The 15,371-nt window shown below is 37.1% G+C and overlaps 1 protein-coding gene across 2 annotated transcripts in view; it reads right to left on the bottom strand.

The window, feature by feature from the left end:
• Positions 1 to 15,371, bottom strand: part of VPS13B (vacuolar protein sorting 13 homolog B) — a 475,565-nt gene that overhangs the window by 208,065 nt on the left and 252,129 nt on the right. For both annotated transcript variants that reach the window (XM_074145995.1, XM_074145994.1), the window contains exon 24: positions 11,612 to 11,818. In XM_074145995.1, the coding sequence (XP_074002096.1) occupies positions 11,612 to 11,818 (207 nt within the window). The remainder of the gene's footprint in view (positions 1 to 11,611; positions 11,819 to 15,371) is intronic.

The following is a 15,371-nucleotide window of genomic DNA, read 5'->3' as shown; positions in this document are numbered from 1 at the left end:
AACATTATATATAACTATAAACGTATGCAATATTTTAAAGTATCAAAATTGCTAGATTTAGTTTAACAAACTGCAATATGTTTTATGGACTGAGAAATTAGATTTTGCTGTATGAAATGTCATTCAAGTAACAGTGGGCTTTTGCTCTTCAGATACCATTTGTGAAGAGGAAAAGAAAGAAATACAAGTCCAATTCTAATGTGTTCGAGACTGAATCCATTTAATGCTGCTTTTTCATTATGAATGTAAATACCTAGTACATAATTCAGGTATGTGTAAAACTATCTATGTACAAATCTGCATTGACTATATTAAAGAAATCTGTTTTTAAAAAAAGCATCACAGGAAAAAATACCCTGGTAGTTACTTGAATTAAAGCTTCTCCTTCTAAAAATTAAGTAATTCAACTTATAAATTTCTAGGATTAGAGATTAGTACTATCATCAGTGGCTGGTCAACAGCAAATAAAAAAATGCCTGTTTTTTGCAGAAGAGTTGATGATGAAGAAAACCATCTCTTTGAGAAGCATTTCATTAATGTACAGAAAGCAAGTGCTGTTACAATTGGAAAGATTTCCTTAAACATTAGCCATACTGTGTCAAGGAACCATGGATATGGCATTACGTGACAGCGTACAAGTCAAAATAAAAAAAGGTATTACTCATTGGATTTGTGAGTGCCATGTAGGAATGAGATCACAGACCATTAAAGACAGACAATGGAGAGTTTCAACCTATAGGAAAACCAAGCAACTCACCTTCAACTAACAGAAGGTAAGAAAATCATGTAATATTGACAGTACTAACCTCTGAAAAGATGCAATCTAGGCTAGCATCTTAAATATGAAAAGGCAAATAAATAATAAATTTAATTGGAATAAATAATTCCATAAATATGGAATATTTATTACCATTATTTAATATGGTAATAAATTGGAATGCATATTATATATTCATTTTCCTATGACAGGTTTTGTCTGTGATGTCTTTATTCTATGTAAATCTTCTAGATGTCTACTATAAAATGCTTGATCACTTATTAATGTTCAGATTGAGAGAGAGAAAATATAAATGAATGAATGAACAAACACACACAGAGCTGGAGGTACCGAAGACCTGCAGAAACAAATTGAAGAAAATAACACCTATGCATTGGTCTGAATTAAGTTCTGGCTCCAATAAAAAAAGCAGTACTTAGAGGGCTATCAATTAAATGTGTGGTCCTCATGGAGTCCATAAAGACAGAAGTGCAATTAGCCCAGACACTCAGACAAAAGAAAAACTCCTCTCTTTCTTTCTCTATGAGACAGACATGTACAGACTGGTCTGAAGTCGCTGGACAAGGACCAGAAGGGCATGAGCAAGATCAATCAAAAAGAAAGAACACTTATCTGTGTATGTACATATTTATTTGCATGTGTGGTGGAAGAAGGAGAGGGTTGCAATAATAGGAGTTAAGAAAACAAATCTGGGAAAGAAGATTCTGAATGTACTTACAGAAGACAAGTTACAGAAACAAGGGATGAATGGATGAGTGCATTGGCAAGAGAGCTGCTAACAGAGCATAGAAGAGAACAAGCAGACAACCAGAGTTAAAGGAGAAGGAGATTCATCTGGTTTCCTTCAAGTAGACCCCCCAGAGGGAAACTTCCCTATACTATTTTATCCACCCATTTCTATAACACCTTCTCTCTTTTAGAATCCTTTCTTCCCTGAAAGGTTCTTAATTGTCACCAAGTTGATGGCCTGTTTAAATCTGTAACAACTACCTTATAAACGAAATGGGAGAAAAGACCTACTCAAGGCTATATGCTGATTTAAAAAAAAAAAAAAAAACACAACACCAAAACTTCAGCCACACACTACGCCTTCTCTCCCTTCCTGCTTCCTTCCCTGTCCTTTTTCTTTTGAGCGTTTCTTCTCCAATATGTTCTCATTGAACAACTTCCTTACACAAAACCACCTGAAATCCCTCTCCAAGACATGGACTTAATATGACTCTTGTTTTTAGAATTTGTTCACTCTTGCCTCTTCCATTTTTCTCTTATACCGTCTGCAAATTTAGATTATTAAATGTAGCCCGGCCTGTCTCCTGCTGTGTATCTACTAATATTTAATATCTACCACAGTAGGACACCTAACTGGAGAAATCTCAAATAGCTCATTTCACAAAGATGCATCCAACTCCAAAGCTAGCATGGCACAGTGGACATAGGGCATTCAACAAGATGAAAAAATAAAGGGGTGGTAGAACCTTCTAAATAACTGTTTAGGGAAGAGAGAAACTTTTTTCTGTCAAACTGTGACTCATATTTCCTATTTGCTTCCGCAGCAAAATCCTTCCTCCCTCTTGCCACACCTTTTTATCCAAAGACTCCTATCTCTGAGTACTATTTATGCCTTTGCAAGACATTTCCTACTGTCCTCACAAAGAACTCTACTCTCTCCAGTTCCGACTAATTGTCCTACAAGGCAGTACTGACAGCAACATGGAAGTAGGTATCTTTTCAGCACTGTAAGCACAACTCAGTTTTGTTTCTTCAAGGAAGATACTATCCTTGGAATGCAAAAGTATGGAGAAGGAATGAAAATTGTGAAACAGCCTTAGAGAGTGTTACCACCCAGCCTCTGAAAGGATGTAGGTAGAGCAGCCACTTCTCCAGTACTAACCAATGGTAGTCATTGCTTCTCCTGAAAAGGCAAGCTCCATTGACAGGACAGTGGCATAAGCCAGGAGGCAAAAACCAACCAGCCATTCTGTCATCCCCTGACTATCGCTGTCCACCCTCTTAAAATGCCTGCCTCCCCGCCAACTATCTACTCTGCCTACTTGTAAAGCCATGAAAAACAGGAGCAAAACTGTGTCCTTCCAGAGCTGGAAAGAACACAATTCTTTGAGAATCCTCCTTCCCTTCTTAATGAGTCTTTATTTGTAAAGTCCTCATTCTGACATCAGAGAGGACTCATCCTACTTCATGACTTGCAATTTCATGCCATCAGCATGGCATCAGTGATGAGCCTTTTAATTTCTGCCAATAAATTCTTCTTGTTTCTTTCATATAACTCATCCAAACAGTTCTTTGACACTCTGCTTTCCAGTAACTTCCCACACCTTTATAATTTGCCTTTGCATGGTACCCCTAAAAGATGATGCTTCTGTGTGGGTGTTTCATTGTGTCTGGGATGACTGTTCTCATCAAACCTCATAGGGTCTAGAGATGCTGGAGTCAGTGGTATTTTGGAATGGGGGGACCCCTTGTGCAGGGCACTCTGAAGGAAGGAGACAGCCAAAGACAATTTCCCTTAGCTGAGATCCTCAGGTGGATTTTACAGGGTATCAAGAAATGGAAGCCAATTAAAGGTTAAGGAAAGAGAGAAACAATACTAATTTAAACCTGATAATATGTTTATTTACAGTTCAAGTCAAAGTTCAAGCCAATGTTGATATTCTGTGGACCAATTTGCTGCACTCTATTCTGTTCATTCTATAAAAAGCATTTTCTCTTTTTTTTCCCCTTTTTTTTTTTTAGAGCTGTAGTATTTTTTGAGTTCTTTTTGTACTGCAGGCACACTTACTTTGCCACACTGTAACTTACAAACTGTGATGGAGGGGGTGGGAACGGGAGACCGTCTCCTCCCCACCCTCCATACACACCCTCACTCTCCCACTGGATATGTTCCAAAATGCTTTTTCTATGAAAATCAACTTTGTTCTAAAATTTTGGCAGGTCTCTACATTTCTGATAGTTAAAAAAGAAGGAAACAATAGTAAATTAAACTTAAAGGGGCACAGTTACACAGCAAATACATACTGCTACCATGGCAAGTTTTAAATTGTATAATTCGATTCTTTTATTTTCATAATTTAATGTGTTCAGATGTTTCATGCATTTTGTTAACTTTTTTTTTTCCAGAGAGCTGTTTTTGTTTAGTGGTTTGAGTATATAGATAACTTTGTTCTGTAGAAAACTGAGGGTATCATTTTCCCACACTTTTCTTTAAGCTTATTTTTTTTAAGATATTAAATGATGTACTATGACTCTCAGAGAATCAGCCAGTTGATAATTTTGGCATAAGGCTACTTATAACAGTATTTGTGAGATTCTTGAAGAACTGCATTTATCTAGCATAATCCCTGACATATACAACCAGCAAATTAACCCAGGAATGTGCAATCAAATTTAAAAGCAGGAAACCCTGAATTTTGGCCCCTACAACCTCCAAGCCTATTACATCTGTGAAGTTTACAACAAAACAGAGTTACAGATACAGGCCCAGATGTATCATCCAAAACTGATTCCTCCTTTTCTAAATATGTAATGGAATAGGCCATACATCTTATATGCTATAACCAAAAAAAAATACACAGGTGAAGAAAAGAGGCCAAGAGGCCAAGGCTCACAGTCTCCATTACTATCACTGGCGCTAAACTTTCACTGGCATCATTCCAACGTTGTTTGTGCTTACACTTGCCTGATTTGCAGATGTTTCTCACACTTTAATTTCAGTAGCACGCCAGGTGGCTTTATTAAATGCTATTCAAATTGTGTGGCACACAATTGCACAGCTGTAGAACAAAACTTTAGTCAGTCAATACACAAGGCCTACACATGCACATATTTCTGAAGCGAAGTTGAAGAAGAAAATTAGTCCTCGAATTTCTGGGAGTCAAATGGAGGTTATTGATGTACAACACCATTATCAGAAACAAAGGAATTGTGAACCTCTGAACACAGTCAGAGGCAGAGTAAGCTAGGGGACAGACACCTGGACCTGAAATTGCCAGGATTTTGGAACTTGTTCTATCACAGGGCCTGCAAGTCCTAACCAGGGCCTCAACTCACTTGTGCTTAGCTTTGCACTGCAATTCTGTACTCGGGTTACCACATTCCCATCCAGTATTCCAGGTCACTTGTGCATACTATGGCTTGGACTAGCTAAAACTGCATTAAGCTGAGGTTTTCAGGGATAACCTCTTCTGTTTGCAGCTGTGCCAGCTGCAGAGCTTATCAACAGGCATCCCCAGCTGCTCAGCACCATGTCCCTCTCAGAGGTGACCAGGTTACCGGCTCGGCCCATCCTCTACCTCAGCAGTTCAATGTGAACATACTACGTGAATTTTTTTCTGCCATTCATACATAAGTAAACAGTTGAATTGGCCCACTCTGTTTCTCAGTGGCAGAAGCACTGCAGATGTTCCTCTGAAGGCAGATGTTGATACATGGCTATCCTTTTGGGGGGTGAAAAATGAAGAGACTGAATCTCTTCTTAGACTTCTGTTAATGGTACTGTAACCAGGATCACTGGGCAGAGCCACAGGAGCTGAAGAACTGATAGTCTTCAGTAGCTGGTGTCTTTTTTATTTCTTTTTTTTTTTTTTTTAAATAACCTCAAATTCTTAGAATTTTTTTTGCAGTGAAAACTAAGAAACCGAAGTGAGAAGAGAGACTGTGCTCTTGTTTCTCATGCAGTTTCAATTTTCATTTTGGATTTTCAGCACCCAGCATGGTATTGTTAAATATGTTTATGCATTAATTTTCTGCTCTGTTTCCAGATCTACACAAAAATCAAGCCAGAGTCAGAAACCCTGAACTATTTTCCCACAACTTCTCATGCCAAGTCCTAAAATATACAATTTAATTCTTTCACCAATTGTTGCAAATTGACCAATATACTGAGTTTATTTTCTTAGGAGAATTTATCTTTGTTCATCAGGAAGATCCAAACATATGAGGCCTTCATCCTTGGCCTGCCTAAAGCTCAGGGATGATCACAGTTTGGCCACACTACTGCTATGCCTTATCAAAATAACTTCTGCGTTCTTGCTCAATCACTGAGCTTCCCCAAGGACTAAACACTTCTACCACTGTTTGTACTTAAGTAAACAGTAACAAGTGGCCTGTTGTAGTCTGTACTACCTTTGCTTTTGCTGTTCCAAAGAAGGGATGGTAAAAATGATTAACTGTTTCCAGCCCTCCAGCACTTAAGCCTCTCACTCATGTTTCCCTCTCTTACCACCACCCAGACTAAAATTCAGTAAGCTAGGTAGCTTGATCCACATCGGTCTGTGGTGCTCACTATCAACTTGTCAGCATGAAAAGAATTACACGCAGCTCAAAATATAAATCATCCACAGATCACATAAACAAATTACTTCTTTTGCTGTTTAATATAAACAGTTGTGAGAGTTTGCTTTCTTCCGACTCATTTATAGCAAGTCCATTGCAGCTGAAAGAAGCTTTAAAAATAATCATTTGTCTCCCACAGAACAAAATAACACATTAACTGTAAAATCCCTACACTTAAAAAAAACCAAACCTATTGCAGCAAAGTATTTCTGTTCAACAAACTTCGGGATTTCAAGCTTTAAAAATATAAGAATATATAAACAAAACACAGACTCTGATAAAATGCAAACTTCTGGAAAATGTCCTTAAGTCAAAACTGTAGAAATGCATATTATTGTTTAATAACTCTATATATTCATTGCTGCTTATTAGCAATAATGACTATAAAATATATAGGTGCAAGGTGACATTGTGGCTGATGCACTTGATTTTTATATACCATTTTACCATTTCTTTCATTAAAAACATTATTGTTACAATAGTCTGAAAATAAGTTATAATTTATAAATACAGGATGGTATTTTCCAATCAAACAACATGGGTTTGCTCCCACTGACTTCTTTGTGAGTAACAATAGGCCAATAATAAGTACCTTCAAATTTCTGAAGACCAAAATATGCACCTATAAGTAATCAATACTAGCATTTTAGAGAATGTAAAGACATTAAATACACAGTATTTGAAGAGATTAAAATAAAAGTATTTTTCTACTTCTCTGAGTATTTGCAAGTTGTTTTCAGACCTGCCAGTATCAAGACAGCAATCAAGCAAGGTTTTGTTGGTGTTAGGTCTCCCGGCCAGTGAGTGCTTGCACTATAACTGCCTCATCTTCTTTTATGGCTCCCTTGATGGAATTCAGACTCCGTGGGAAGGGAAAGGAGTAGGCCAGTTCTAACCAGCAGCAAAACCACAGACAGGGATAAATCAGATGCAAGAAAATAGTGGAACACTGCTCCAATCTTCTCAGCTGCCTCCCCAAAGTTGCCTTCACCTTCCCTTTCCCCTCTACTGTTCACTGAAACCATGCCTTTTTCAGTTATCTTCCACTTCCATGCAGTATCACTTATTCTCAGTTGGTTAACTTTCCTGACATCCCAGGTTTCTACAATCACCATTTCTGTGAGGTATTAAAGATAACTTTTGCCTTCATCTCCAAATACCACCAATCCCTCCCCATGGCTCGGATTTTCTATACCAGTCTCTGAAGGGTACTTGAAGAATACCACAACACATGAAGCTGACAAGCATTAGGTTATTCTGACATCCCCCACCCTGCTTCTACACTTTTTGAAATTAAAATTACTTCTTCAGAAGATACCTGTAAAAATATGCAGTCCTCAACTGTTCTTAGTGCAAGAAAATGCAACTGGGTTTTAAAATAGCGGTTTGGATTTCACCAGTTAGGCTCCTCTGAACAAACAGGGTTTCCAGATAAAGTCTTGTCTAAGATAGATGTTACATACGATGATCCACACTTGGATAGACTGTGGAGAACTACGTCCCTCAGCCAGAGGAAAAACTTAGCCTCATTGAAAACAGTATGGTATAACAGACTGACATCTGCAGCCCATTAGGCAATTTGACAGGTAGAACTAGCTGCTCTACTTCACAAGAGACAAAACAATAAAAAAAATAAATCTGTTTACATTTCTCGTCTACAAGGCCTGTTGACTTTGCTTGTTTGGGGGGCAGAAGGCGGCTGTATAGACTCTGTACAGATGCCACTCAGATGCACCCCTGCATCTATAATAGGGTTCTGTGCATATTTGAACATACTAAGGAGGTTATTTTTCTTCAAATGAAGACTCATTTATAGCAAGTCCATTGCAGCTTTAAAAATAATCATTTGTCTCCCACAGAACAAAATAACACATTAATTGTAAAATCCCTACACTTAAAAAACCCCATTCCTCAGCTAATTTTTCAATACGTATGTTTTTAAATTCTCAACAATCCTTACCTAAAAGAACAGGACAGCAACCATGTCATTGTAATGAAAACCTAGCTCATGCTTTGATACTAGGAAATACATTGAATACGTTCAGAGACAGCCACCAACCACAGAAGAGAATGTGTTATGGAGATACTGCCAACCATTATGTTATGAATTACTTAATTTATATTGTCTAAAATAGTCTATTAGGAATGTGAGAAGAAAATATGGTGCCTTTTATTATTTCTCACTGGTTAGCCAAGTATAATTCTACTACATCCTTCCCTTTCCCACTCCCAACTGTACTACACAACTCACAGACATCAGGACTATGCATAATCTCAAGAACAATGTTCTTAGCTACTTTACACATCTTGATCTGCAAAAGTTCATTGTATAGCTTCAAAACACTTTGAGATTTATTTTCATTGATGGCCACCAAAAGATTAAAAAGAAAAAAACATTCAGGTAAAGTGATGACTACATTGATTTAAAATGGTGGTAGAGTGCATAAGATCATTTTCCCAATGGCTTAATAAAAATCTGGAAAATGTTACTTTGTTTACATCATCTAGAATGCATTAACTTGGTCATCCTGCTAGGCGATTCACCTCACTCCAACTGGTAGCTTGACATAAATTAGTCCTAAAAGCTAAGGGATAATTTGCTTTTTGAGGTTTGTTTTGGTTTAAGCATTGGTCTTTAAATAGAAGAAAGCACTAGGTCAAGACAACCTTTGAAGTTACATCCCATAACAACCAAATCACTTAGATGAGTCCTTCCCTGGCTATCCATTCTTTTTCACCTTACAGTACTGCTAACTTTCTTCAAGAAATCACAAGACTGATATCAAAGGTGGTCTTCAAGTATAAACATTGACTCTCAAATTCATAAAAATGATAGTACCCACAAACTCAAGTACAGCATTTTTGCAGCTACTAGTCTTATAGGAGTCTAATCTCTGGCTTGAATGTCCATGTCAAAGATTCTCTCCAAGTCTTTTTTCAACCACAGTAATTCAAAACCTTCACTTTTTTTTTTTTCCTGTTAATTGAAACCCTTGTAATGCCTACATAATACTTTGGTTTTCATCACCTCAATACACCTAATATTCCCACCAGTTAGTCAGAAATGGAGTAGGATTTTCCTCAGCAACTGAGCAAAAAATATTACCCTCCTACTTGAACAACTCTGTGAATCTTTTCCTTTCTAATTCTCATTTTCAATTTCTTGAACAAAGAACTTCTTACAACCTCAAATATCTGGTCATGTACATATTCTCCCACCTCAGTGCCTCTATTAAACAAATGACACCTGCCCCAGTATGCTTTTCCATCTGTGCACTTATACATCCCTTGTGCTGGGTCTTTCTTCTGAACTGCCTTCCTACCCCAGAACACCGTGGACTGAGAGCTCTGAATGGAGGCAATGGACAGGAGCTCTATTCCTCAGTCTTTCAGTAATAAGAACTTATAGTTTGCTTCATGCAAAAGTCTTCTCCTGTTTGTAGCTTTCTTTCCTCTTCCATATATTTAGTATTTTTTTTAATTTATTGGGTCAATTTAAAATTTATTTATCCTAAGCACATACATTTCTTTCAAACCAGTTTTAAAATCTCAGTTGTAAAGTGCTATGTAAACTCTGAGTCCTCTATCAAGGAAAAAAAAATCCAACATTAATGACATCTGTTTTAATAGAACTTTGCATTCTAACAAGATGAAAATTATGGTTTTAGCTTCAGAGTGGAAAAGACTGAACACAAATTCTAACATTGTGCTTTGTTGGCTAATCCACCAAACTTCATTTAGAACAGGAGAAAATTTATTTAGCTAATGCGTAACATTTATTGAAAATAGGAATAAAATTATTTAAATGATGAACAACATTTTTGAAAAGGGTAGGATATGAACGTTGAACTTGGACCTATATTACCAAAATAATCTTGGTAACATATGGATTAAAACAATTACTGAATCAGTTTCAAGTAACGCTCCAAGTACAGCATGTACTCCAAATACTGCTGTCTATATAGAGGGTCAAAACCAAATTGTTATTTATAAAGCTGGTGGTTTCTGATTTTAATGAGAAAAGGATTTGATGTGAGTAGGTGAAAAAAATACTGGTTTTGTGACCATATTATTTTCTTACTATGATTGCTTACCTTCAATTCTATATCCATGGCAAAATTTTTCACAACTGAGATCACACACATAGAAATACACCAAAAATCAGGCTATTCAAATAATCTAGAAACATTTTAGTGAAACAACTTAAGAACTGAAATTCTAGCTCAAATACCTTTTAATGACAGTTACCTCTGTCTGTGTGTGTGTGATGCATAGAAAAAGTAAGCCCTACCAACCACCATTTCATTTTCCCCAAACGATACCAGGAATTAATACAAACCATACATAGGGTTAAAGCAATTCTGGCCAAATGTTGTCAAATATGTAATCGCACTTAGTGTTCAAACTGCTTTGTATTTGCCTGTGCTCCAGAACTGTTCTGTGAGGCCCCCCTAAATTGCTTTGTTTATCCTGAGAATGAAACTCGGTCTCTCAGAACAGTTGCACAGCCTCCTGTGACCACCCATTCTACTGTATCAGCCACTTGGTGACTCATAGGTAATGATACTACTAGTGTAAACTCATGGTTTAACACTGTATTCACACTGATAAAAGAATTAGCCTTTTTTCCTCAGTATGGTGGAGACACAGAACTCCTTCCCATATTTTACAGCCTTAGGTGCAGACAGAGATTAAGATCAGGTACCAGATCGCTCCAGGTAGTTACACAGTGCTGTACATTAAAGAAGCAGAAATACATAAAAACAAGTGGCCAATCTTTCTTATATTTGAAGCTGCTCACCCAAATCCTTACGTGACTGCGTTACAAAAAAGCAAAGCACTCCTGAGACACAGGACAGCTGGGAGAGGGGAAGGACCTGAGCTCCCGAAGTAGCTCATAGATGGAAGGTAACAATGGCTGGATGGACCTGGCGTGAGGGTACAGCTGGGTGACCCACGATGCCAGCCTTGGGAGACTTCACTGCCCCTGTATCTCTCCCAGTTGTCAACACAGTCTACACACAGCAGCTCTCCTAACTCAGGCTTCGCAGTGACAGGCTGTAACATCACAGGCTGACTGCTGAAACTGCTTCGGATGACTCACAGGTATCCCAGGTACTTCAAAACACCAGTTACAATTCTAATAATTCTGGAGTTGAAAAATGCTTTATACTTCTTGACCCAAAAACACTAACCATAATTTTCTGAGAAGAGCTAATATTAATTCACTTCAAAGAGAAACAATCCAGACAAATAATAAACATAGGAGCAATAAGGCAATTTCTTTTTTCTCCTCCCGCCCCCCCCGCCCTTTCCTCTTTTTCCACCAAACTGAGTAATGAAGTATTCTTCCTCTGTTTACTGGGGCAAAGCTACTTTCTGTAGGGACACTGCCACTCCTTCTGATCCTTCTGATTCTTACTTGACTGTGCACCACACCTTGTAAGTCAGAACTCACATGCTACTTTTTTTAAGAAAGCCTACCTCTGTAGTGGTCCCAACGTCAGCAGATGGGCTATATGTGCTGGTATCTGGTGGAGCGGTACCAACACTGCTTTTAACTGGAGAGCTTGGAGGAACAGGTCCTGTCACTGTTTCAGTGTAGATAGAAGACTGATACAGCATTCCTTTCCTCTGAATTTTATTCCAAACTTTACTTGTGATCTCAGCCAGTTCATACAGAAGCTGCACCTAAAAGAAAAAGAAACCTTTTTTAAGATGGAGCTTTCCTTAATGAGGTGAAGGAAAATCATCAAAGTCATCCACCAAGACTTAGAATGTAGCAAAACCGAACTTCTCACCATTTATAATGTTCTGATAAGCAACTACATTGCAATTAAAATAATTAATACCAGTTACAGTATAGTGATTTTGATAAAAATAATCTGTGCTTTGTCTAAACATATGGTACGTAGCTCATAAAAACATAACTAAGAACATGGTCTTGTAAAACTTTTACTAATATAAATTTTAACAATTAAACAAAGGTAATTTGTGGTATATTTCATATGTATAGGTGCTGCCTCTAGAAAAAGGTAAACATATGAGTTTTATGAAATATTAACAATGCAAAAATTATTCATTTAAATGGTATTAAAATAATGATCCTACGCAGCATATGAAACTGTTCTATGTTTTAGAAAGAATATCCACTATCAAACTCAATAGCTCCCTGGCATATGTCATTCTAATATTCAGAAACACAGTGTTTAACTTGCACATTGTTTGACTCAGTTCTAAGATATTTACACAAGTTTTTGTAAATAAGCATTAATCACAGAATTTGTATGACAACATATTGCAATATACTGTATAAAACATGCTCAGAGAAAACTGCAAACAATATATAAGCTGATCCACAGCTGGATACCATACCCAACTTGCCATTATAAAAAATGGAAATTCTCATATTTATAAGAACTTTAAGCCTCAGGACACATCTAGCCTATGAAGCTGGCTTCTTATGTGGGCAGAACAGATGCAGAAAAACACTGCTGTCAATCTACACTTGATATAAAACAGTACTTGATTTTGTGCGTGAGAGTGTGTGATGAAGTCTCAAAATACATGCTACAGTCCTTTCTTAAGAGGTGAAGTGCTGGAATTTTATAAAAACCTTCTCAATTCATCCTGGATTTTCTTTTGAAGTTTCAAGGCTTACACTGAGCAGGTCATATACTCTTTCGACAGAATTTTTCCTTAAAGGAGATGAACTTCTCAGTACTTTTTTTGTCTTCATATATAAAACAACCTAGAGACAAACAATAACTCCGGCTGTGGCAAAAAGTTCTTTTAGTTATGCTTGAAAATATTTTGTGTCTGTAGCGCTCTGATATGCACTGGCAGCTTTTAAATTACTAATCACAAATTTCTAAGTTGTCCTGAGTTTCTTCCATGTAACTCAGGAATATCAACTAATAATGTCCATGCGACAGATTGAGTAATATAACATTAGCTGGTGTTGACACTTAAGCTGGCAAAAGAGTATCTAGAAATTAACTGGATACAGGCACACATCCAAATCATACGTGCTTGCAACCTCCCCTCCCTCAAAATATTTTTTGGTCAAGAAACCTAAGGATAGTTTAAGCTACACTTGTCTTAATGAAGCAAGGCTTCCAGAAATTTAATTATGCTACTGCTTATAAAGGCACAAAATAACCCAAAAGAAGGAATGATGCAACTTCTGCGTTTACATACATGCTCATACACAAAGTAAAGAGGTTGGTCATCAGCTAATCCAACACTGAAGAATTTAAACAGTCATAATCATAAAAGCTAATAATTACTTATGTTATTTGGGAGATTTTTTTTTTTTAAATGCTCAGGCTAGAATCTTTTCAGGAACTCTGAAACAGCGGCTATTTCAGACAGCAGTAGCCATCTCTCCAAACATTGCCAGCAACCAGACAGCTAAGTAGTATGACCCTAATACTCTACCCTGCTCTGGAAACCAGAGACAAAACAACAAGTTCAGCAAGAAAAGGGCACATTTTAATTATGTGATGATTTTCATGGAGATATGTTAAAAAGTAGAAAATACCAAAAAGCCTTACAACAAAACATCATTAAAACAAAAAAGGTGGCACATGTCTAAAGGTAAATAAAAATTTTAAAACTTCAAATAAAGAGTTAACATCTCTGATTATTTTTAATACACTTTTATTCCATGGTTGTTACCTATTAAAATGGAAGGATTTCTAATTCTCTTGTTGGTTGCACTTTTTCAAGTGAGTAGTCTTAAGATTTTGTGTGCTGTTTTTGGCTGGGATAGAGTTAATTTTCCACACAATAGCTAGTTAGGGGGCTATGTTTTGGATTTGTGCTGAGAACAGTATTGATAACACAGGGATGTTTTAGTTACTGCTGAGCAGTGCTCACACAGCATCAAGGCCTTTTCTGCCTTTCACATCAACCCACCAGCGAGCAGGCTGGGGGTGCATGAGAAGTTGGAGAGGACACAGCCAGGACAGCTGATCCAAACTGACCAAAGGGATACCCCATACCATATGGTGTCGTGCTCAGTACAGAAAGCTGGGGGAAGAAGAAGGGAGGGGAGGGACATTTGTGATGAGATGGCATTTATCTTCCCAAGTAACCATTACGCACGATGGAGCCCTGCTTTCCTGCAGATGGCTAAACACTTGCCTGCCGATAGGAAGCAGCGAATTAATTCCATATTTTGCTTTGCTTGTGCACACAGCTTTTACTTTACTAATTAAACTGTCTTTATCTCAACACATGAGTTTTCTCACTTTTACTCTTCTGATTGTCTCTCATCCCACCAGGGAGGGAGTGAGCACGCAACTGTGTGGTGTTTAGTTGCTGGCTGGGGTTAAGCCACAACATTTTGAAAACCTATTTCTGATTCTATTAGAAGAGCTAATGTAAGTGTAAGGCCTCTCTCCTTTATAAGTATTTTTTGAGCATAACAGTTTAATATATAATAATTATTTTTAGTATACTCTATTCAAGAGAGGAAAAATAGTATGACAAAAATAGGAATAACTCTCCCAGTATTTGTTAAGAAGTTTCCCCCCCTTTCACTGATTTCACGCCCTCCCCAGCAAAACCACACATAACTCAGTAGAGACCCCACTCTCTAGTTGGCAAAATCTGTGAAGTTCAATATATATTATACCATTTTATACTTAAAAAATAACACATTGCTAAAAAATTGAGAACTACAACAAAAGGCAATATCCTGGCAATTTTGCACACTGGAAGCATCTACTGATTTTAAAGGGATACAACCATCAGATCATGGTTTCATATTAAAATCATAATAGTCATACAGTAAAATACTTCACCTTTGCTACCATTTAACAAATTCACTAAGTATCACCTACTTTAAGGCTGTCATCTATAGAAAAAATACAGACTGTCATTCTAAAGAATCAAATTGCACAGTTACTCTACTGTGAATTAATAACTATGAAATGCTGTTTGTGTAATTGTATTTTCCATCTTCTGTCCTTGAACATCTGGTTAGAGAAGATTGATGGGTTTTTTTCCCCTTTTGCATAAGTAAAGCAGAAAGGGCAAGTAAGGCAGATGTAAGGGAGAATGTACAGCTCAAGAACCTTCACTAATCTCAAATAATTTGTCTGCATCCTTTTGGTCATTATAATACTTCAGTAAATAAATAACATCACAGTGTAGAAGGACATCCTTTAAGACAACAAAATTTAGTCTGATATCTATCTGACTGTACAACTTCTTTTTAACATTTTACTATACTCAT

The sequence above is a fragment of the Numenius arquata genome, chromosome 3, assembly GCF_964106895.1.
Source record: "Numenius arquata chromosome 3, bNumArq3.hap1.1, whole genome shotgun sequence".
Classification (NCBI taxonomy): Eukaryota; Metazoa; Chordata; class Aves; order Charadriiformes; family Scolopacidae; genus Numenius; species Numenius arquata.
This window is presented reverse-complemented; position numbering and strand designations above follow the sequence as displayed.